The 23987-nt window shown below is 46.3% G+C and overlaps 1 protein-coding gene across 2 annotated transcripts; it reads right to left on the bottom strand.

Moving 5' to 3' along the window:
* Positions 1 to 83: 83 nt before the first annotated feature.
* Positions 84 to 23693, bottom strand: jade3 (jade family PHD finger 3). Of its 2 annotated transcripts, XM_064327013.1 has the most exons (13): positions 23304 to 23693; positions 20150 to 20220; positions 12800 to 12874; positions 12475 to 12534; positions 12103 to 12185; positions 11644 to 11801; positions 11032 to 11222; positions 8455 to 8666; positions 7569 to 7736; positions 7075 to 7191; positions 6052 to 6510; positions 5533 to 5650; positions 84 to 5096 (listed from the first exon to the last, which is right to left on the bottom strand). In XM_064327013.1, the coding sequence occupies exons 4-13, from the start codon at positions 12521 to 12523 to the stop codon at positions 4204 to 4206; spliced, it is 2448 nt and encodes an 815-aa protein (XP_064183083.1). In that variant the 5' UTR covers positions 12524 to 12534; positions 12800 to 12874; positions 20150 to 20220; positions 23304 to 23693; the 3' UTR covers positions 84 to 4203. The 2 variants fall into 2 exon arrangements, with proteins under 2 accessions (XP_064183083.1, XP_064183082.1); XM_064327012.1 differs by lacking the exon at positions 20150 to 20220.
* Between the last annotated feature and the right edge of the window lie 294 nt (positions 23694 to 23987).

Raw genomic sequence — 23987 nt, 5'->3', positions numbered from 1 at the left:
TGTCAGTGTCAAGCATTTTGGTGATGATGCACGTTTGAGTTTCAGGACAACAGAACAGAGGTAAATTACTTGGAGACGAAAGGTTTGCATTTCCAAAATTTAATGAAAAAGGTTTAACAAGAAAAATGTCTGTGTAAATTCATCTTGTGGTAACTTGATAACCTTAGTGTAAAACTGAAGTTCCTTAAGTTCTTTTTGTTTGCTCTAAAAGAAAGCAAAACATTTTTATAGCAATTAATGCATTCATATCATTTACAATGTCTTTGATTGGCTGTGAAGAGAGACAGCACAATTCCAACAACAAGGTCATCTCAACAAGTTCATGGAACACATAAATCATATCAGTGAACACTTACAGCAATAATATTTCCTTCTGAATTTTAAGAACGACGTTTGCACAGCGTGCAATAAATAGCCTGGGTAGTGTTCCTTCAAATAGCTGAGGTTACACCGGTAAAAAAACTGCTCGTATCAACTGTAAGGAACATGCTGATTTGTGCCAATCCTTCAGTTGTCACGGCCTCCTCACCGTCGGCTCTGTTTCACGGTTTGTAAGCTGACCCCCAATCAGAAGACCTGTAATAGCAAAAGCCACTTTCCTATTTTCCCCACCCCTCTTAAGGAACTGACTTCCGGATTATCAGTACAGTACACAGAACAGCAGAGAAACAGTACTACAGCTAACCCACAGGAATGTTGGCCTTCTCTCAAGTGCAGGGTTTCTCAGGGGTTGTTTTTTTTTTTTTTTGGAACAAGAGGTCCACTTACATGCACGTCACATTGGGTCTGCAACCCACACCTACCACTGCTGCACTATCATAAAATGTAAAAAAATAAAGAAAACCTGCAAAAATAGAAGTTTAGAAAATGTGTTTACCTTTTTTTTTTTTGGTTAATTTCATACATATGAGTCACACTGGTTTCCTGAATCAAATGAACTTTTACTACCATTACTGGCCTAAGTCTTCATTCGATACCCGGAACCATTGTGTTTCCTCTTGGTCGTTCCAGGTCAGTATGTTCAGTTTGGCCACTTATCATTTCTGAACTCGAGTGACAACAGAACAGCTACGCAGTAATGAGCAAGTACAACCAGCCTAAGTGCAGTTGCGAGTTGCCATATTGATCTCAGCCATATTAATGACCCAGCAATGGGGCTTGTCATGGCTCTGATCCATCCCAGAGGGCCAGAAACCTGAAACTGAAGCACATGGTTTCTGCCGAGGGAAAACTTCAATTCAGCTTCTCTAGCTGGGCCCTTCAATTCTCTGTGACCCAGAAGAATCCCCTAAGCCAGTGGCATTCACTCTTACCATACAAAGCGGGTTAGAATGGCTTGCACTGTTACTCAGCCCTCTTCCACTCAATGAAAGCAGTCAATGATAGTTAGCCCACCGCACCTGACGTGGGGTCAGAAGTGGACGCTGATTTTAAGGTCAAATCAAAAACCGTCCACACCCTGCAGCTCTCCTAGTGTAAAGAGTGAAAGCCACTGCTGTAAGACCTGAAACCATATTCCACATCACACTTTAGCCAGACAGGGTTAAGAAAGTGTTCCATTTCAATTTCATAGTATACAATTGGCATGCAGTGGAAGTGTTTTATTTCTTTTTAGAATTATACTTTTTACAATGTGAATTTCTTTGCTTGTGTGGCCTTCCCGTTACATCACTTACACAGCCATGTACTGAAATGAATTTATAACTTCTTTATTTTTTGCTTTTTTAATCTACAAAAGTGTGACTGGTATCAGACCCAGGGCACTGAAACGTTACACCATGACATTCCTGGGGGAGGGGCTCTAGAGGTCACCATGTGACATCATACAGTTCCTTGTACGTGACTGTGGTCATGCTCACATGGGCTTAACTCAGGAGAATTGGCATAATTCACAGATCTTAAAATTATTTTGGAATCTGCTGAAACTGTGTGGAATCAAATACCAGTGAGGACATCCAGTGTCACACTGAAAAAATATCCATTCTCTCTGAGTGAGGGTACCAAGCTCTAGCTCTATGCCCTAGTCCTCCTGCTGACCCCTTGTGTCACACAAAACTTCTTCCCTACTTTGGGATTCAGTGATGGAAAAAGAGTGAACAATTTAAAAAGAACAGATCCTTATTTGACTTCATTAGTGTGCTTTGGATATCGGCTCAGGCGGAACAGTTGTGAAAATGAGTAACCGGTTCCCCAGGGACTTTCAAGGGGAAGACCAGTTCCTCAGACCCCCCCCATATTCATAAAAGTTTGCGTTCCTACACGGCCATGACTGGATACCTTAGCGGTGTGGAAATAGGGGCATTCAATCGCACATAAAGACTCATTAGCCACATTTCCAGAGCCAGGCCAGCCAGGTTGAGTCAAAAAACCTGAGCGAGTTCCTGCCTGAAGCCTTTGGGCCCGATTGCTCGTTCACCGTCAGGCCTCAGAGGTGCCAACTTAACTCCAAATCACTCGCACGCAACAGCTTAGCGTTAACATCACACTCCCAAAAAAGGATCATCGCTAGCGTCCACATTATACTGAAAGTCTACCCATCCTAACCCTGTCCTTGGCCATGACCACGCACCTAGATCAGCACACATTGAAGACTTGAGGGAATTGAGAGTCATGGGCTCGAGGCACCAAGAAGGTGCAAAAGTCCAGCAGTGGCTGTGGGGAAAGCACCAAGCACTGGCAGGAACTGGCTCACCTGCGGAAATACAGCTAGCCTAGCGCAGCGCCAATCAATCCTGGTCCCAGAGAGCCACGGGGTCTGCTGCAGCAAATTTAGACCAGGCGAGGCCACTCAACTATGCTTTAACTCAGTGTTTCTCAACCCTGGTCCTGGGGACCCACTGCCCTGCATGTTCTAGATGTTTCCCTGCTCCAACACATCTAATTCAAATGAACGGGTCGTCATCAAGCTCTGCAGAAGACTGACAATGACCCATTCATTTGAGTCAGGTGTGGTGGAGCAGGGAAACATCTAAAACATTCAGGGCAGTGGGTCCCCAGGACCAGGGTTGAGAAACACTGCTTTAACTGATTGAATAATTGCTGAGAAACAACGAAAGGTAGTAGACCCTGTGGCCCTCCAGGCCCAAGGTTAAGAACCACCATTTTAACAGTTAAAACCACAGGTGGGACGCAGGCAGTCAAACCCACAAACGACTATCAAGGAGATACACACACAAACATTCGCTCACACTCTGCAGACCTGTACATACCATTGGAAGAACTGGAGGGAAAAAACTGCCATTGTTCAAACAGATTTACATCTTTCTCTTTTCAAAAGAGGAATGGAAACGACAGGGAAGAAAGCATGCTAAATCTAAAAGCACAACAGAGACAATAGATGGGAAGAAAGGATCTCCAACTGCCAGTTTTTTACCAATGCCTTCTGACCAATCAGGCATGTTACACAGTCTCTGAGCAAATAGTCTTCTATTTGCACGAGACCTTTATTTGTTAATAAACACAAGGGTCATCTTTCGTTGTCACAGGAATTTCGCCAAATTTTGCAGCCCCAACTGTGAGCCCACCCTTCCTTTACAACATATAGAAATGGACATTTGTATTATTATTTTTCGTTACCCTCAATATTTACACAGTTCCAGAAAAATGGCAGCTCTGCCCCATGGTAAGACATGGTCGCTGTTGCAACAAATTTTTGAATGATTAAAATCCAGCAGTGTGTGGAGGAGCCAAAGGCAAAGGAACGACACACAGACAGACAAATATTGCGACCTCTCGTCTTGCTCAGGGAGAAATAAACAGTGTACTGACAGTGTCATTGGGAGGGGGGGGGGGGCAAGGCGACGGATGGAGCCGACTTGGCGGACGCATCGTCCCATCTGAGGTGAGAAGCTGACAAACTGACAGATTTGTCGAAAAAAGACAAACTGAATAATAAACAAAAGATGACATCATCAACTGAAGATGGGGGGAAAGGGGGGTGTCCACGAAACAGCGGTCTTCTGGCGCACGCCTCTACGGCCTGGGAGATCGGCCTTCCAGCCACGCCCCAGCAAGACACGCCCCCCCCCCCTCCACGGCGCACAAAGTGCGTAAAACAGAACACGAATGCGAGGGAAAGTAGGGGGAGAGGGCGGGGCCAGCATGGCACTTGTGACAATCTTAAGGAAAAAGAGGAGGAGTAACAGAACTGTGGCCGATGCACGGAAGGAAAGGGGGGGCGGGGGATGGTGGTGGGAGGGGGCATCACCTCTGCACCGACGCTCTGGACCCCAGAGCCAGCTTCCCCCTGCTGCCCCCTCTGCTGTAGTCCCGGCTGGGGCTCTCCTTCCCCGAGCCGCCGCTGCCGCCCCCGGGGGGGCCCCTGGCCTGCCGTCGCTTCCCCTTGGCCTCGGGCTCCGAGTCACTGAGCTCCAGGTCGGGGCAGTACCCGTCGTTCTCCTGGTAGGACGGGGCCTTGCCGGCGTGCCGCTCGGGCGCCGACTTGCCCCACGGCCGCTCCTTGCCGGAGCCTTTCCGGGAGGGCTTGTCCGGGCCCCGCAGGTCCTCGGGGGTCCGCACCAGGCAGACCGTGGCCTCCTTGAGAGACCTGCCGAAATGCTCCACGCCCGGCTTCCGGAGGCCTCCCAGGGTCCCCGCGTCGGCGGCGGCGGCGGGGCCCAGCTGGCAGGAAGCGTCCCTCTGGGGCAGGGGCTTCTCCATCACCCCGTTGGATTTGGGCGGGCGGGCGCGCTGAGGGGCCTCCAGCTTGCCGCCGCCCCCGTTAGCGGAGCGGCCGTGGAGCGCGGCGTGCAGCGCCAGCGGTTTGCCCGACGGCTTGGCGGGGAGCGGCGGGCCCCCGCCGGCCACGCCCTCCGCCTCCCCGCGGGATCGCCCCGAGGCGGACAGGAGCCCGTTGGCGTGGTCCTCCTTCCGGACCCGGCCCGCGTAGTGCTGGGACTTCCCCGTCGGGACCGCCCCGCCCCCGACGACGCTCCGCTCGTACACGTTCCCGCTGGTGTCCGGGCACAGGGGTCCGTTCCCCGATTTGGAGCTGGTCTTCCCGTTCCCCAGTGTCACTTTAGGCATCTTGAGTTTCAGCGTGATTCTCGGGGGCGGCCGGAACAAGGCGCTGTCCAGTGTGTAAGACAGAGGGAGACCTTCAAAAAACACATTTTAAAAAAAGGTTAAAACTCAACAGCCCCAAAATACATTAATACCTCTGGTTAAAATTCTACGACCTTCTACAATCTAGAACAGGGATCTGAAACGCCGGTCCTGGAGAGGGTTCAGGCAGGTTTTAGTTTTCGACATTAAAAAAAAACTACAACCGGTAACTAGTTTGTACTCAATAAACCAGGTAAGACGAGTTCACTGTAATTCGCTGCTATGACTGATCCAGTAAGTGAGCTGCAGCAGGCCCTGTGGCTCTCACAGACCAGGGTTAGAGACCCCAGAGCAAAAAATAATGCACTGTGAAGGAAATGTCACATATAAAAATGTTTAGAGCTTCCTCCTACCCCACATATCTGGGTCAACCCACAAACACTCCCCCCACTACAAAGGCCCCGTGGCCCCTCCCCAGCGAGCGGTCACCTGCAGAAAGCTCCTGGTTGATCAGCTGCACCTGCAGGTTGAAGATCTGCTCCTGCGCCTTGCTCTGGGACAGCTTGAGCTTCTCCCGCCGGCTCACCATGTAGCACAGGTTCCTCACCTGCGCGGAGCGCGCAGGCGCCAGCGAGCGAGCGAGCGGGGGCGAGAAAACGGAGAGAGGCCGCGTCACAGACCGCCACACGCATCCATCCCGCTTCGCCTCACACGCAAACCCACGACCCCCGTAACTCAGCGCTAATCAACGCGACCAAAGAGACCCAGCGAACGCATCACCAACCCCCCCACTCAACCTTAAAAAAAAACACACTGCAATATACTGCAATAAACCATCAACATCTGCAAATATATTCCAACACTTTAGGCAAATAATACAAACAAGTGACACTTTTTAGATATTGTAATATTAAAAAAATATATACTGCAGTGAAATATTTCAGTCGTTGCATTTTCTAAAAGGGCAGACTGCAGCGTGCTGCGTCCGCGCGCGGAGCTGGGACCCACCCTCTCCAGGTCCTGCCGCAGGTGCATGAACATGCGCATGCGGGTGTGCACGCTGTCCTCCTTGGGCTGCAGCAGGAGGTTCTCCTCCCCTTCCTTGGGAGGCAGGAGGGCCTTGTTGAAGTTGCTCTTCCTCTTCAGCTTCCAGTACTGGAAGACAAAGTCCAGCACCAGCTGGGGGAGGCCGAGGGCCTGGGCCAGCTCCTCGGGCCGCACCAGGGCGTAGAACTCCTCCTCCAGCTCCTTGAGCTTCTGGGCCCGCAGGCCCACCTTCTCGGTGTCGCTGGGGGCCTTGTGGCGGGCGGGGCTCAGGCCCGGCTCGCCGGCCTTGGTCTTGCTGTGCTTCAGGCAGTAGGACTTGAACTTGACCTCGTCGCCCTCGTCCAGGATGGTCTTCATCTCCAGGCTGTGCTCGAAGGCGCAGGTCACGTGGAAGGGGATGGTGCAGCTCTTTACCGAACACTGTGGGGGGGGGGGGAAATCACACAGGGTTCACAAGTGAACATCCCCCCAGAACATTCTGCAAATATCCAGAAATTTACAAAACTGAATTTTCACTTCACACTATGTTGAGATTAGATCCATTTAGTCTAACTGGGGGCAAACCTACAACCAGAAAAGAGAATTTTACACTGCAGATTCCAGTGAGATTCCATCCAATCCATATTCCACTGAGTATCAAGAGATAACACTGTTGTGACATCTCCATACTAGGAGTATACAACAGAGAGGAGCTCCACCACTCACTTTACATTGTACACTACATTGGTAGCAACCAATAGAAATTGTCATTGGTGGGTACTTCCTGGATACACACAGGGTGCACGGAAGAGACTGGAATGTTACCTACATACTAAGCGACTGGAGGAACTGCGGTCTGTTTCATACGAGTATAGTGACATCACCACTGTCTTATCCCCTTATCCCAGCCTTATATATTACCCCTGTATACACTGAGGAATCTGAGAAGGTGAGAACTGGACCCAAGCTGCGGAGCAGCAGCTGGACGTCGGGCTGGGCCCCCACCTGGATGCAGGCGCCCGTCTTCAGCTTGCAGAGGCTGCAGATGAGGGACCAGCGGCTGGGGGGGATGTGGGACACCTTGGTAATGGGCTCCATCCTCTCGGGGCAGGCGATGCTCACCTGCAGCCGGGAGATCAATCTAATTAATCAAAACGAGATGGACCGGTATTGTGGGTAGGACCTGCACATAGGACCAGTGGAGAGGAGAGGGCCAGTGTGTGAGTGAGGATTGTGGGTAGGACCTGCACATAGGACCAGTGGAGAGGAGAGGGCCAGTGTGTGAGTGAGGATTGTGGGTAGGACCTGCACATAGGACCAGTGGAGAGGAGAGGGCCTGTGTGTGAGTGAGGATTGTGGGTAGGACCTGCACATAGGACCAGTGGAGAGGAGAGGCGAGGGCCACTGTGTGAGGATTGTGGGTAGGACCTGTACATAGGACCAGTGGAGAGGCGAGGGCCAGTGTGTGAGTGAGGATTGTGGGTAGGCTCAGCCGTTACCTCAGGGATCCACAGGGCGCAGCTGACGTGGGCCCACTTGGTGCCGGCCCGTGTGGCCTTCATGGCCCCGCCCTTCTTTGGGCACAGCAGGCACTGGGGGTCGATGCCCAGGACACAGGTCCTGCAGAGCCAGTTTCCGTCCGGCACCTTGACAATGCCATAGCAAGCCTGCGAGCACAAAACATACTGAGTCAGAATGGCGGCTAGGGTCAACGCAGGAACAGCCCTACCTGGGATCATATAATTATTTAACATTGGTTTATTATTTGAAAACCCTTCTGATGTCACTATAATTTATGCAGATTACAGCTTAGATTAAATCTAAAAGAAAAATCCATTTTAACCAAATATCATCAGAACAATATTTCATGATTGAACCTTTCAGTTAGTAGCATGCGTCTATATATAAAAAAAAATATTTGACAGGATTTGCAAGAACGTTTTCAAATTCGACAGACATCAGAACAGTGACAGAATTTAATATTTGACTGAGATGTGGGTACAATGGGTTAGTTTAGAATGGCAGCGGAGATATCCCTTGAACAGGACAGAAAGCCTCAATCCACAACAGGGAAAAAGCCTGTTCTGCAAGTTACCGTATTCCGTAAGTGGTTAGAAGCCATTGTACAACCCTATAGAGCTGAGGGATGAAAGAACTTCTAGCAGTGGTTGTCCACGCAATCAATACAATCTACTAACCTAAAAAATGTTCTTGATGTAATAAGATAATGTCATGACTACCATTGATAGTGATCCTGATGATCAGCTGTTCGTTGCCTAAACCTGCCTGTTGGCACTTATACAAGTCGCTCTGAATAATAGCCTAAATGCAAATGTAGGATCTTGTCTGGAAGTGTTCAAAAGAACCCGCGCTCCCTCCGCACACCTGATGCACGCAGATGTTGCACTTGTCGCAGAACACCATGTCGTTGCCCTCCTCGCTGTCGGGGGAGCGGCACACGTCGCAGATGACGTCCTCGTCGTACTCGATGCCCAGGCCTTCCTCCGTCTCGATGGCGTGGTTCATGTTGTCGTGGCACTGCCGCTCCAGGGCCTCCATCACGCGCTCCATGGTCAGCTCGTCCACCGCAGCCTCGCCTGGGACACACGGCCGGCGTTAAGCTGAAGCAGCCGCCGTAACCGTCACCTCGGCCCCGCGAGCACGGAAAAACGCCCCGCCGGCCCAGCATGCAACTGTGCGCCACCGCAGCGATGCACACACACGCAGCAAACAGCCACTGGCTAGCCTTACGAAGGGGCTCAGCAAATATTTCAGCTAAATAAAAGAGGGAGGTGAATCAAGTGTAGATGCTACAAACACATGTTAAAATACATTTTAAAGCTAGCTGGCATTTTTAAAACTGAGAAATAGATTTTTTTTTTGTTTTTTGCTTGGGGTAAGAGCAGTACTGGAGCGGAGCAGGTGACACGAAACATGTGATTTCGTTACAAAAGGTGTAGAGTGATATTTAAACTCACTTAATGCCGCTCACAGGCTTCGAAACCACGCTTTCAGACACACACACTTGTGCACTGCACTGCACAGGAACTCATCTTCAGTTCCGCAGCACACTCTTCTGTGGTGGTGCAGCCCACAAATTACAGTCATAAAAACTAACTGATGACACGCTCCTGACAGGACAGGAAGCATCCGCCATGCTTGATATAATGGAAAGATGGCAGGCTTTGTGTATCACCAATGTTTTTTTTTTGCAGTTTTTCAAAACCATATATCAGTGCTTTTGAGGAACAGAAAAGCACCATACCCATCCAGCTGACAAATGTATGTTCCTTTTATTTTTCAGTGGCGATGCAGTGAAGATAAAACAAGATGCTGCTTGTCTATGCTGTTTAGTACATAGCAAATAGCTCAAGCCCCGGTTCTAACACCAGTAGCCCGGGATTCTGTGTAACTGACGACCACATACCAAAACCTGGACTGACCTTACGAGAACAGACGAGACCAGACAAGACAAGACAAGACAGCATGCTAAAATGAACAGGGCCAAAGAAAACACTTTGGTTAGAACATACGAGGAACTTCTACATACAGAGGAATTTAAAACAGGAATGAGAAGATCTAAACATACATCTACCGCAACACCCCAACCAAAGTTGCAGTTCTCTCATTTTTAAGAGTTTAAAGGCAGGGTCCTTTGAGGGATCCACAGAAAATAAATTCAAGTTAATATTAGTGATGGGGAAATTTTCATTTTAAAAATGAGGGCAAAAAACATTTGTTTGCTTTTTGCACATTTATAATTTGTTTTGATATTACAAAATGCATTCAAATAATTCCTCCCATCAGGCAGCCATGAAATGCAGTGACTTGTAAAAAGAACTTCAACATAGCATACAGAGCTACCTATAGTTCCCGTGACAGACACTTAGCTCTGGTAAGAAAATATATTTCCGGCTACATTTTATCTTTTGCGATCGTAAGAGTGTACTAACGTTAATTAAACTAAAGCCAAGATACCATCTTTGCAAATAAACCCATTAAAACAGAAGCCTGTGCATTTCAATGCTTGGTAGCAATGCTTGGTTAAAGGCTAACGTTAGTCCAACAACGAATCAGATCGCTATGAAGACCCTTTTTCCACAACCTATCCGTGCGAAAGTGGGTTCTCTGCCCTGAGTTACCCAAAAAAAAAAAAGATCAAAGACTGCAACCAGAGAGTGATTTGAGGCTCTGCCTGTCATCTACCTCCTCACCTAGAATAGACCTATTGTATGTCTATCACCAGGGCCAGTCATTCACTGAGTTCCAATTCTTAGCGTTATATCACCCTATCCCATCATTATGAGGCGTTTGCAACAGTACATATAAATGCAATGTTAAAAAGTGCCAATAAAACAAGTTAAAATCTAATAGGGGTCCCTGGTGGTTTGACCCTCTGTCCAAGTAGGGGTCCTTGGTCTAAAAAAGATCGAAGATCCCTGGCCTAAATAATACAACATCCATACCGTCCTGCGGCCTTCTCCGACCAAGGGGCCGGGCTTGGCTGTGCTAGGACAGGAGACAACCCAGCAAAACCAGGCCGCCGCTTGAACTGGCCTGTAGGGGGCGGATGTTCCTCTAGTAATGTTACAAATGAAAATAAAATGACATGCCACTGCCGCCAAAGCCATGCTGTTGGAGGTCTCCTTTCAGAAACCTTAAACCACAGTCCCAACTTACGGCAGCCATTGGTTTCCTTTCCATCATAATTAGCATTGGCAATTATTTTAATCATTATTACCGCCCTTGATTCTGCTAGCGCAAGCCGCATATGAAGAGTCTTCCTCAGACTCATGTCAGTGCAGCCTCGCTTTGAGGGCTGAGGTGCGAAAAAGCAGCAGCAGCTCAACGTCGTGTCTTTTAGTGGAGCACATGCCTGTCCGCACTCTCCTGAAGCGAAAGGGAAAGAATACAAATGTACATAAATGTGCTATCAAACCCCCGCACTGGCCCCTCCCTTACCCATCTCCCCCAGCTCGGCGTTGAGCTCCTGCAGCCAGTACAGGTCCATGTCGTCCAGGTCGTAGCGGCACATGGCCTCCGCCAGCTCCAGGATGTTGACGTAGCCTGGCTCAGTGGGCTCCGGGTTCCAGCACTGGATGTACTTCCTCTGGCGAGAGAACAGGGTCTCCTTGGGCTTTTCCGCAATGATCCTGTATACAGACAGAGCAGCTCTATCCGTTACCCTCTACGGTTTATACCTGTCTGTATAAAGCTAATAGGAAACACAAGAGGAGAGCCTTGAGGATGGGCCATTGCAGGTCCCATCTTTAGGAAAATGAGTTCCTCATTTGAAGAGGAAATTACAAATTACATTACAAATTTTGTAATGTCGGTCAAACAGGAAGCAAGGCCTGGGCTTGTAAAAGTTGTTGTGTGCAGTATAGTCGACCCACCAGTGCTATACCTTAACTGAGGCAAGTTCTGCCATCAAAACAAGTCTAGCAAGTTTGCTAAGCCTCCAGCATAACAGCTAAAAGTCCATCACGGTTCCAGCAACTGCAGTGTTTGGATCCACAATAACAATAATTGTTTTTTAATTCGCTGACCGGGCTTGTCTGGCGAGAGCCTCACCTGAGAGACGGCTGGGGGATGGTGTCGGGGCTGGCGGGCACCTGAACGCCCTTCTCCCACTCCTGCCTCCAGGTGTCCGCCAGCAGGTAGTAGTCCTCAGGCGACACATGGTGGGAGTCCGGCAGCTTCATGGCGCTGATCAGGTCTTTTCGGAACACCTTTGGAGTGGGCGTTTGGGGACAGTGCAGCAGGATTAGGAGTCTCACCATCCAGGCACACGTTAACCAATCAGTCTTTCGAGCTGTACTTCGTACAGGGCCATTTACGGACAAGCTGTCACGGTTCACATTTTCCAGTTTTCCAGAAGGAATGAGAAAGCACATTAACATAAAGAGACCACGTGAGGTAACAAAGCTGAACTGAAACGTTGGTTTCCATCATAACACAGGAAGTGCTCCTCCCGTTCAGTTCACAGGTGAGCTGGCTGAGGACAGGGTGGGGTGGGTATGTTGGCCTTACCTCCGCGGGTTTCTTTGGCATGGTAGTGGGGGTTTCTGGTTTGCTTCCATACTTGTTGGAAGAGCAAAAGGAGGTTGAAGGACCTGGACGGGGGGGGGGGGAGACAGAGAAAGGAAGAGAGAGAGGGATGGACAGACAGAGAGGGAGAGAGCAGCAAAAGAAATAATAGTACACCAGGTCTAGTTATGAACAAGCCTGCATTGAAAGCATTCTTCCCAACACACAAATCTTTTAAAGACACACACTATCTAATCTGGAAGGTTGGACCAGAGCGTCCACTCTCTATCAGAGCTGTGCCGATGTGACAGGAGGTGGCATTTTTAACGCAGGCGCAGCCAGAGAGACCGCACCTGCGGGAGGCGCTGTACTCACTCTCATTATCTGAACTGTCACTGCTGCTTGAAGACCTGAGCCTTTTCATCCTGAAGTATCCTGCAAGGAGGGAGAGAGAGAGAGAGAGAGCGGGGTTACCGAGGGCATGCTGGGTAGCGAGCGGGGGAGGGGAGCGGGGGTGGAGAGAACAGAGAGAGAGAGCTCTTCCACAGAGTCTCCACTCTAGGGGAGCTCCTGACAAAGCAGACACATCTGGAGCTCATCAGTGCGCATTGGAGGAAACTGGGCAGAGGGAAAGTCCCTCTCTGAATGGCTTCCCTCAGATCAAACTCATACAGTAAACACTGCTCTGCCCGGCACTCACCATAAATCCAAAGTTGAAGAGCATGCTAGTGTATTCGTCTGCTGGTGCTGTACTAATGATATCCTCCACTCATCCCTGCAAAAGAGGAGAGAAAAGAAAGAACATGGCCCCGGGGTTAGTTAACAAAGGGCACACGACAGATTCATTTAATGAGGTGGCATCACTGTGGCAACAGCAGCCCATTTTATACACGTGCTGGAGTGCAGCATGGCTCCTTAGCTTGCCTTTAATTATATAACATCTTGCCCTCCCACCCCACCCCACCCCGTGTGTTTGGCACAGTTCATTCTCCCTCCCACCCCTTTTGCACTAAAGCCTGCAAACGCAACACAAAAATAAACAAGGCCGTTAAGCCGACAGCGTTAAGGAAGGCTCCGGGGCTAGGGCTGTAAAAGGCTAGAAATATGGGCTAAAATAAGGATTGGAGTGCTGTGACATCACTGTACTGGCAGAAAACAGATGAGCTCCACCAATCGTGGAGCGTGTTGGTAACAACTGCTAAGAATAACGCTGATGGTGACTGGTTGATACTTCCTGGTCATGCGTCTAGGATCCCTGAGGGAATTACCAGAAAGTTTCCTCCATTCATCATTGTCATTTGTCTGTTGGTTGTCACAAATGTAGTCTGTGACCGGTGGACCTACTCTCCATTTTACCTCTGGAAAGGTGAGATCGCAGCCCTCTCACCCTGATTTTACCGTCTCTCTCCCCCTGGCTCTGAGACTGTGCCACGCGGCGGCCGCCGTGGCCGGAGCGGCGGCGCGACTCGCCCGCTACGGGCCCCGTCTCCCGGCCCACACACAGGCCCCCATTGTTCCCTTTCCCCAGCAGAGGGACTCAAAGACCCAGCAGCCCCCACAGAGGCTGCAGTGTACCCACAGGCAGGAAGCGCCTCACATTCCCCACCAGGGCAGAGGCGGCCGGGCCCGCGGTTTCGCCTCCTCTGAGCTTGCAGACACCCAGCAATGTCAGAATACCACTTACCGTCGAGCCAACTTTCAATTTAGCTACTATCGCACCAATGTCCACGCAATGAAAACCGTACCGGCTTTGACCAGAACCCCCAATCAAATATGCATCATGCCGCAAGTGCTTACATACATGACTAAGCATTGTAAACAAGAATTTGTTCTTAATGACTTGCCTGGTAAAATAAAGGTGAAATAAAAATAAATAATTGTTCACCACGTCCTTCAAGTCAAAACCTGGAGTAAGGCTGTACCACACAGTCGAGCAGCATTAGCTTTACCAAAAACCCATAACAGAAATATTTAAAAAAGGTTTTTGATATTCATCAAGTACTTGTATGCCGTACCGACTTTGTTTAGGCTAATCACACTCTGGAGGCCAGAAGACAGTTACTACTCCCTCTCCCAGGCGATAGCCACAAAATGAAAGTCAAATGAGAAATATAAAGTTCTGTCATGTAAAATCAGATTTAATTTTGTAATCAGCTCTTCAACCCTTTAAAGAGAAAGATCACAAATATGTGATTGAATGCTAACTGAAAATACTAATGCAACCAGTAACTGAAAGCAACAGAGTTCTAGAACACTGGTGTATAATTTTCAAATAAACATTCAAAAAACCTGCTCTTCAAAGGGATAAAGACTCAAAATCACTATAGAAAGACCTCTCATGATGTACAGTACAGTCAAGCATGGTGATTAATTAATGGTTATGAAATCAAGCTAAAGTGACACTTTCCCCTTCAGGCAAGTTGTCGAGACTCGTTTTAATTTAGGTTCCACTTCAGCCATTTATCTTTTCACTACATCAGAGAAGAATGGCACTGTCACTAAACACAATGAATGGAACAGTGACTACTTTCACAGTTTATAAATCCACGGATAAGCGAGAAAGACCTGAATATAAAATTATGGTTATGGTTGACTCCTTTCTGCTCAGTTTCTAAACTGTGAAACGGTCACCCAAGTTGTCAACCGTGGCCAACAAAGCTGTGGAATCGCACTCTCTCTGCAGGTGGCTCAATAAAACGCCTCAGGCATGGCCGACAGCCATGACTCAACTTAGCCTACGTGGGCTACATATGCTCCGAATGACAGGAAGTTGCAAAATGGCCACTGACACATTTCCCCACAAGCGCGCAAATATGGAACCTGGCCGCCGTACGCCAGACGGAGCCTAAGGCCGGAGCACTCACACGGCAGTTCCTGTGGGTCATACACCCTCACATTCTGACAGCACAGAATGAATGCGAGAGCTTGTTTTTTTCCATAGCGCCGACACTCTGAATAATCTGATTGGTTCACAAAAGTAATCAAGCTCTTGACATTATCCAATCAACACAGTAACCAGTCATGAAAATTTTAAAAAGCCCCAAATTACTAACAAAAGAACAAACATCCTGTATCTCAATCACCCAGGAAGTGTTTTGCAATAACAAGTCTGACCCAGTGACTCCCTATTGAATATGAGCAACACATCCTTGGGGATCAGCCTGGCACAGCTTGTAGAAGCTCCAAATCGGTCATGTGCAAACAAGCTCGGCGCTGCGGACGACACCATTTTGGCCCAGTTCCAGTGGTGCCGGCAATGAGTGTTCCAGAGTCATACTTCCATTCTGACAGTAAGAGCCTCCCACACAGTTCACTACTGCCTGTACTTTTAATTGCAACAGTAGCAAGAACAAGAAGTGAAATCACAAGGAGTATATGAGTTTGTTCTCAGTGTTTCCCCAACATAGAGACAGCAGTGGCACATTGCCACGCCTGACTTCCTGGCACCGTTGCTAGAATTTATTCTTTTAAAAGCTACGTTTAGAGGCAAATCGGCCCATTGGCTCAGAATACGTTTGTTGAAACGAACAAGTAAAGCTGAGGCCTGCATTATATTGCAAACCATTTTTCCTTGACACCACCATTAGCAGAACATTAAAGGCAGACTATGTAGGATTTTTTTACTTGAAAATATTATAAAATAACCATGCTACAGCATATCTACGATGCACTGGCAGTGTATGTCTTTACTTAGTTTTGCAGAATTTGTCCACCTTTTACCTGTATTTTTTATTCTAAAATGTGTATGCGACGTTTCTGGGCGGGGTGCTTTTCTGTGTGGGGAGGGGTGGCTGTGGCTACAGAGCCTGTGGTTTGGGATCAGATTCCAATAAAGTGTTTGTTGCTAGTTTGCTGCAATGGCAGATGTTAAGAAGCCTAGATACAATGAAGCAAAAATACAAGTCGACAGGGCTCGTTCAAAAAACTAGTCAACCTTGAACTTACTTTTCTTCAGTGGCCTCAGCTGAAGTTCGCTATGGGGATGAAAAGCGATGTGGAGTTGGCCTGCTTTCTGTTGGACCTGTAAGTAACGTTACTTTTAGCTAGTTCCCTTACGCAGCTAGATGCCGAGGTTGGGTAGCTTTTGCATGTCTTACCCTCTCTTTTTGCTTATAGGGCTGGAGTGTGTGTCTTTGATGGGTTCGTAAGCGGGGTTTATAAGGACGATGGATGTGTGAGTACGTTTTACAAACAGAGAGTCTACAAGGGCCACAAAATCCTACATAGTATAGCTTAAATCTTCATTGTTATATTGTTCATATTCAGGCAGGAAACTTTCATACATGGTTGCACTCGTTTGCTTTTGCTTTTAAGTCACCTTGTAATGTCTTATGTCATTGTTAGTTGTTTCAGGGGGGGGTTATGGGAGCCTTGTGCAGTGTTGTTCACTGCCCCAACTCATGCGTAGCGAGTGGTTAACACCTACAAAGTGGTGGATGACTGACTTTACAGTACGCATGAATGAGATGTTTGTAACAAACATCGGTGAGTCAAGCTGAGGTGCCAATCAGCTGTAGCAAAGTTCCAAGAGTCAGCCGTGTGACTGAGCATGCAACATTGAGTTGCACCGTAAGCCTGGGAAATCTCACGGAACTGCTAGAAAAAAAGTCATAGGGGAAACACTATCTATGTATCAAGGGTATAAAATGATCATAAAAACAACGCTCTGAAAAGCTTTAGAGTTATTTCGGTAACAGAAGAGAAACATTTATATGTATAACCATCTACAGTGAACTGCAATTAGGGCCTGAATGTCCATTTAGTCTGAAAGGCTAATGCAAGCAAACATGCGGGAACTCAGATTAAACATAATTAGCCCAGTGAAAGTGGCAACAAAAAAAAAAAGATTATCTGAAAGGCAATGACACCAATTCTTTGATGATCCAAAGAAACCACTACTTTGATGTGCAGTTATAAAAACACATCTGTGGCACATTCCCCGGGAGCAGATACAGATAGTGTGGAAGCAACTCATGGAGCCACTGTCCATTGTGATGTTATGCAATATAAGTAGGTGCAACCACACACAGTAAATGGAAAAGCAGGTTTACAACAAATGTCCAAAAAGACATTATGAGGGCATTCCCAAAACCTGTGCAAGCATATACAACTATTCTGGAAGAGTGAAATTCATAATCAGACTGGTATATTCAAATTATATTGTACATATACCCACTATACACAAAGCTCAAGTGTATCTGTAAGGGATTTAATGTATATCCATTTTAGCATATCAGTACCTCCATGCAATCAGATATAGGCCTAAATGTTGCTATAAGCTTCACATGGAATTCTGGGGATTGGAGGCAGTCAATATTGGGATTTAAAAATAAATGGGTTAAATGGTTCAGGACTGACCCCTAATTCTGGAAATGCCAAGATGGCTTATAAAGAGACTAGTACAAAGATTTAAAGGTACATTTACATTTAGGCATTTAACAGACGCTCATATCCAGATCAACTCACACAGCTTACATTTTTAATGTCTTATCCATTTAAATGGCTGGATATGTACGTGAGGATTGAACCTGAAACCCCTTGAGTTTCAAGCCCAGTTCTCTATCCATTATACTACATGGAGCTATAAATCAAGTGTCCATTCATTCCATGTGCTCTAGTGAGAGGGAATGTCATGCGCTGAGGTCAGCGTGTGACATTCTTGTGGAAGGAATGAGGGGGAAAAAAAAGTCTTCTCTGTGAAAGTGGTTATTTGCTCTGCCGAATGTAGGCAAAACTTACCAAACTATAAGCTTATAAACTGCAGAGATAAATACATTTCACAGGGCACTAGGGAGGGGTGTATCACCCACATGGTTCAAAATTGCATTTAGGCCTCTTTAAATCTTCATTTTAGAGTCAATGTGTGTACTTTCTGCAAGGTGTCTGCCACAGACTGAGTGGGTTTTGGAGGCACGTTTATTATAACAACCGATTTAAAAATGGAACGCAGCAGGTGCGTCCAAATAATGACTTCAAGTAAATAATGATGACTTATGGCAGAGCAAACATCAGCATTACTCCAGGACTGAGCACCAGCGAGCAAAAAGAAAAGGAGTAGAGACGGATGAAGCCCATTACTTTTTTACCAACTACTCCTTGTCAGTTACTCAGTTTCAAAGAATCAGCATGAATTGTTGGTTAACATCAGGTCAAGGATTGGCAGCATCTGGCTGCCCAACTCTTTTTGTGTCTCATAAAGCCTCACTTGTCACTTGGTACTGGAAAGGTTCACCTGCTTTGTATGATCCAGGGAAAGGATAGAACTGAGAGGGACAAGTGTTTGGCCATTTGGACCACAACTGAAATACAAAGGAGGAGGTGTAGCCTAACGCCCTTCATTTGTCTATCAGGACCAAGGACCCCACAGGGTCCTCATTGTGGTCACTACTGGTTCTGTACGTTATAATTAGCAGATTGTACCGCAGAACCACACGTTTCACCTTGCTTGCTTTTTGGAGGTTAAGGCCTGGTTTCTGCCCAGTTTTCCTTGTGTTTCTCTGTAAAGCGTCTTTGCAATGGTCCTCTGTAAATTTAATTTAACTTTTTATTAGCTAATACCCCCCTCACACAGCCACACACACTTGCAGTCGCAAAAGTGCTTCTGCCTATCACCACCCGCTAAAACCACATTAGTAAAATTACTCTTTTTTAATCCTTCAACCCATACCTGATCTTCTGGAACACAATCTCATTTGCTCTGAAAACAAATTTAAATGATAATGCCTGTGGCTGAACGTTTTCTGGGATGCCCTATTTTAGGCGTCTGGGAAAATACCTGTCAAACATTAACAGTTCTCAGATAAGCTCAGTCCCAATGAAAAAGGAAAAACTGATGTAGTGTCACTGTTTTACTGCAGCAATTCATGGCCTGGAGAAGCAATCCCCAACAGAAAACATATCTGTCAAACTCACCAGTTTTAAATGAAATCTCCATGGGAATTCTGCCAAAATTTCAAGTACCTACATCAAAGGTAAAGAACACTGGTTTTGTTCCAAGCAAGTATCCTGACTTGTTTTCCCCTTCTTTTTTTAAACAGCATTTTATACCTACACGATTCACTCCAATATCAGAATCAGAGCAGAGTAGGATATCCACCTTAGAGTACAACATGCAGTTTGTAGCCCCAGCTTATAACATTATAAAGTTAATAATAATAATAATATTTTTTTTTTTTTAACTGTCAGGCCAAGTAAAGAATTTAAGATTAAATAATAACAGAAGTTGGCTAAAAATCCTGAAATGGACGAGCTCTTGTTGTGTTCCCTTGATCTACATGGATGGCTCTTTTTAGGACTCAGAACCAGAACTTTTATTTAAACCGAAAATAAAGCAAAGGACTTTGAAGGTATAGGTTTTACTCAAAGGCCAGACCAAGTCTGCACAGAGCACTGTAAAGTGAATTGTAAATTTTCTCATCTCACTTACAGAATAGTGGCCACTGGCCAGGTCATTTGCCCTGATTGGGGCCTAGCTCCACGGAGCCGCCTGTTCACAGCACCACTCAAACAAACAGGGTTGACATAAGTCATTGACAGCAGACTCTCAGGATGCCAAGGACTGGTCTAGCAGCTTCACTTTTAGTCACAAAATGAGGTCAAGAGATGGAAAAAAAAGGAAAAAAAGCTCTAGGCTTTAGCTGCCCCTTCCGCCCAGAAGCAAACACTGCCAATGACAATAAATCTGACAATGACAACGATCAACTGCACACAAAGACACCAGAGGTGAAAGGTTCAGGTAAAAATTTGGGGAATTTTTAAATGTTACATGATAACAAGTCTAAAGAAAGGGAAATAAAATTGATCAAGTGCGCTAGACAATTCTTCAGAAAGAATTCATGTACCAGTATCGTTGTTTGCGCAGAAAAGCGAGGTGTATGATTCCAAATCAATGAAAACACAGTAGCCTGGAAGTTATATGCCATATAGAAAGTTAGACTTGGGAAAAATGTTCCTAACCACAGTAACCAGCTTGATATTTTTTCCAAAAAATAAAAAAAAGTTAGAAACCAAATGCAACAGAAACACTGCAAAAAATGTGAGAAGACAGTACCTTCAACAAACAAGCAGCACATGGTGAGGTTCAGTTCTCTGGTCAGGCAGGCCAGAGCAAACCCAGTCACCCTACAGAAAAAAGGAACAGCCTTTCTCGCTGTCCATGATTCACTGGAGGCGGAGTGCCCTAGCAGAAATGACTGCCCTTTCCTCAAGTTCCAATCATTTATTGGCTAGAGGCTTAGGGCCTGAACCCCATCAATGCAGCACTTCACAGATAAGCAGACATCTGTGAAGGCGCACTCCACAAAAAGCTTGGTGGGGATCTATTTGTTCTGGCTTAAGACACCGAAAACCAACAAAAGACTAGACAAATACTCACTTCCACAATTTAGACTGTCTTAGAGGACAACTTTACACAAGGGAAAACACCCTGACCCACTCCCATGTGAATATTATGACATGATGCAGTGTGGTAGACTTGATATAAACCCTTAAGCAAGGTAGTTACCATTCAACTTAATTGTATGAATTGGATTGGGCTACACATGCTATAATGCTGTATGCACTGCAAGTGAACCTGGATTAGGGTATATTAACATAATATTAAACACAGCAAAACCCCAGTTAAAGAAACTTCTCTTGAGTGCGACAAAATCATACATATATTATGTATGAGGGCCTCTTATCTCACACTAATGTTGTAAAGAACACCTCTAAGGGCTTCTGGGTGGCTGGTGACAGAAGTACATCTGGCATTAGTTTGCACGCACTCAACTGGTTGTAAATGTTGGCTTTCCATCATATAAAATACCAGTGTGGGTAACAGGCTGCTCTCTGCCAGGGCTTTAACCTTGAAGACAGAGACATATGGGTGATCTGGGTCCCTAAATCCTTCTGCAATAGATACGGGAATTCCTCTAAGGAATGCATTTGTTTACTACAGTAGATGAAGCTGTATCAATCTAAAATGCACTGTGGCCAGTTATAAAACATCAAAATTTTCAGCCCCCTTAAGAACTCACAGCCACTGTATCTGAGTTTAACCTGCCAAAAATAGACCTCGAAGGATGGAATGCGCCATCCGCCATGGGTTTCTCAGCCAGAAATGAGAACCCGCTCCTCCTTATGAATAGCTGCTTGTTTTTGTAAAATTAGTCTGCTTTCTGGGGGCATCTGCTCGCACTCACACACTTTGCCCTGATACGTTTTCAAGTGGACGAAGCCTACTAAAGAGGAGAGGGGGAAACACGGAAAACACATAAATGTTAAATGTTATCATTTGCTTTCTTCGGGTCAACTACTGACATTTTCCTGCAGCAGTCCATCCTCTCTTTACAGGGAGCCATAGCACACGTTCCCTCAACTATGATCACCACTGTCACATACTCCCTCAAATTAACAAGGTGAGCCCTGGACCCGAGGGATTTCATGTGGCATCAGCGTCCAAATAAAAAAGACGACAGGACAGCCATGCATCCCATCTTGTCTGAGCTGAACTGTGGACTTAGGTAATGCAGAGAGCGTCCCTAGCTGCCTGCAGGCAAAAGCAACAGTCAATTACTGGGTAGCTTTTTTTTTTTTTTTTTTTTAAAGTATCCTAAAAAGCTAGCAGTACCCTGCATGCCTCACAGAGAGCTGCTTGAGGGGCTCGGGGTGGAAAGAGGCTGGACAAGGAAGCCTCAGTCCATGGAGAGATTCACTTCAGCCACATTTCCAAGAGACCTGACTAGAATGAAATGAATGAAAAAATACTTTTCAAAACATCTTCCACACAAAGATTGACAAATACAACAAGTTACAACTGTACAGTAACAACAAAGGGAACAGGGAGGCAATGCATTTCGCTGAGAGAGAGAGGCATAGTTTCGCCAACAGAAAAGCCGAGTTTCATTCCAGGTTTGAGCTGAACTGGGGGGGAAATGACCTGTTCTCCCCCATGCTATAGCCTCAAAGGTGGGTTCCAAAAGAGAGGGGTGGATTCTGTTAGGAAACAAAGCTTAGTCATTGGGAGAAAACCCTTTATAGCCACAAAAAAGTATTAAATGACAGACTCTTTCAGTGGTCTTCATTAATGTTACCAGACATACTTTGGGAAACTCCACTTATACGAATTTAAATCGATTTTGCATGAATTATACGTCTCATGAATTGAAACAATGTCTTGTATAGTTTCCTATCAGCAAAGCAACGTTAGAGAAGAATTCCAGTGGAATAACTACTGGAAGTTATGTAGAGTGCCTTCAAGTGCCTTGCACACTGCAAACTCGTGTGAGTTAGCCAACTGCTTAGCTACTCACTTCTAGCAAATTACATGGGTGAGCATGTTGTTCTACTAGCCAGCAACCACTTCATTCTTAGTTAACATCGCAAAGCTAAATGGTTAGCAACTTATTTCCAATTGAAAGGGACAACATTGCAGATATGACTATTACTAGTGCTAGTCGAAATGGCAAATCTCACATATGCAGCTAGTAAACACATCACATCTAACAGTGACAATAGGGCATTCGAAGCCACAAGTTCTTAAAACCACACAGAGTGATCAAAATATCAGTACGTTTGCGACCTGCTTTATGGTGGCACGCCTCACCACAGCTAGCTAGCTACCCGCTACAGTGCTAGCCATTTCGGTTCAACGAAGAGCTAACAGACTGGATAGAAATGGCTTTGATACTCAAGGCTATCGGCTATGTGTGGGTCCTGACCAGCAATAATACTGTCCCCCTATCAATGGGAAAATGTCATAACAAATGGTTTGTAATCCATAAAATACGGCAAGCGCCCGGGTCCACCATTACAGAAAGCTTCCCTTTCTCTCACGGGATTACTGTTGGCCTTGGCGCCAAACTCTGTTCTCTCTGCTGCATGACGGTGCGGTGAATACGACACAATGTGGCTGAAATCAAACAAGGGCGCCACCTCCACTCATGGCAAAATAACACTTCCTCTAGCACTCCACATTAGCAATAGCTAGCTAGTTAGCTTACTCAGCGCCTATAACAACACATGCCGAGCTTTATCGTCACACGACTACATAACCTCCCAGTTACCAATTTACGTCCATTTTTTGATACAGTACTGAACCCCCTCCGGGGAAGAGCAGGACCGAGGAAAGCAGGCCCCACTGCCTGGATAAGCCATTCGGGGCTAGCGTTGGCACACACAGCCCTCCGAAGACACGAGCAGTATTGTTCATGCAGCGACCTTACCTTGCTTCAGAAATGAACGATCGGTACTGATCAGGATGTGTTTGGCCCGTTGTAAAACTCTTCTCAAAAACGCGCGTATGATTCAGAGTTTTATCGTTCGTTTTCCCCTATTTTATCCTCTATCATTCCACTCTGTCTTTTACCCTGCGCTGCAATCTCTTCCACCATAGCACAACAGCTCTATTGTACTAGCAGTACCTCCGGGTCCTAGACTCCGCCTTCTCGCTATGTTCTACAATTTTGCTTTTGCCTGCCTGAGTGGTGATTTTCAATCAACTTTATAAGTTTTTCAGTTGAACGCGTCACTACATTAAACGGGGGCATAATCGGATTCCTCAATGATACACCACGGGCCAAACAGCCACAAACACTCGCCCTACATGACCAGGACAGGAGTATCAAAATGACTCGCTCTTGCCACAGACGCAAATTGGACATTCGGCCTGCGGTACGACTAAAAATAACCTCAGCCACATTATTACATTTACATTTCCTACATATGCTATAAAATTTACACAGGACAATTAAGACAGATTTTGATATCAAAACTTTTGAAAAAGGTTTATTTGACATTCAGTTCTATAAAAGAAACGTGTACAAATGAAACGTTCTAATATGTAATATAAAATTCCAGCATTACTCGTTTTTTCACAAATATCTCACAAATATAACAATCTGTTCTAG

The sequence above is a fragment of the Anguilla rostrata genome, chromosome 3 (assembly GCF_018555375.3).
Source record: "Anguilla rostrata isolate EN2019 chromosome 3, ASM1855537v3, whole genome shotgun sequence".
Classification (NCBI taxonomy): Eukaryota; Metazoa; Chordata; class Actinopteri; order Anguilliformes; family Anguillidae; genus Anguilla; species Anguilla rostrata.
Note: the sequence above shows the minus strand (reverse complement) of the source record. Positions and strands in the feature narration are given on the sequence as shown.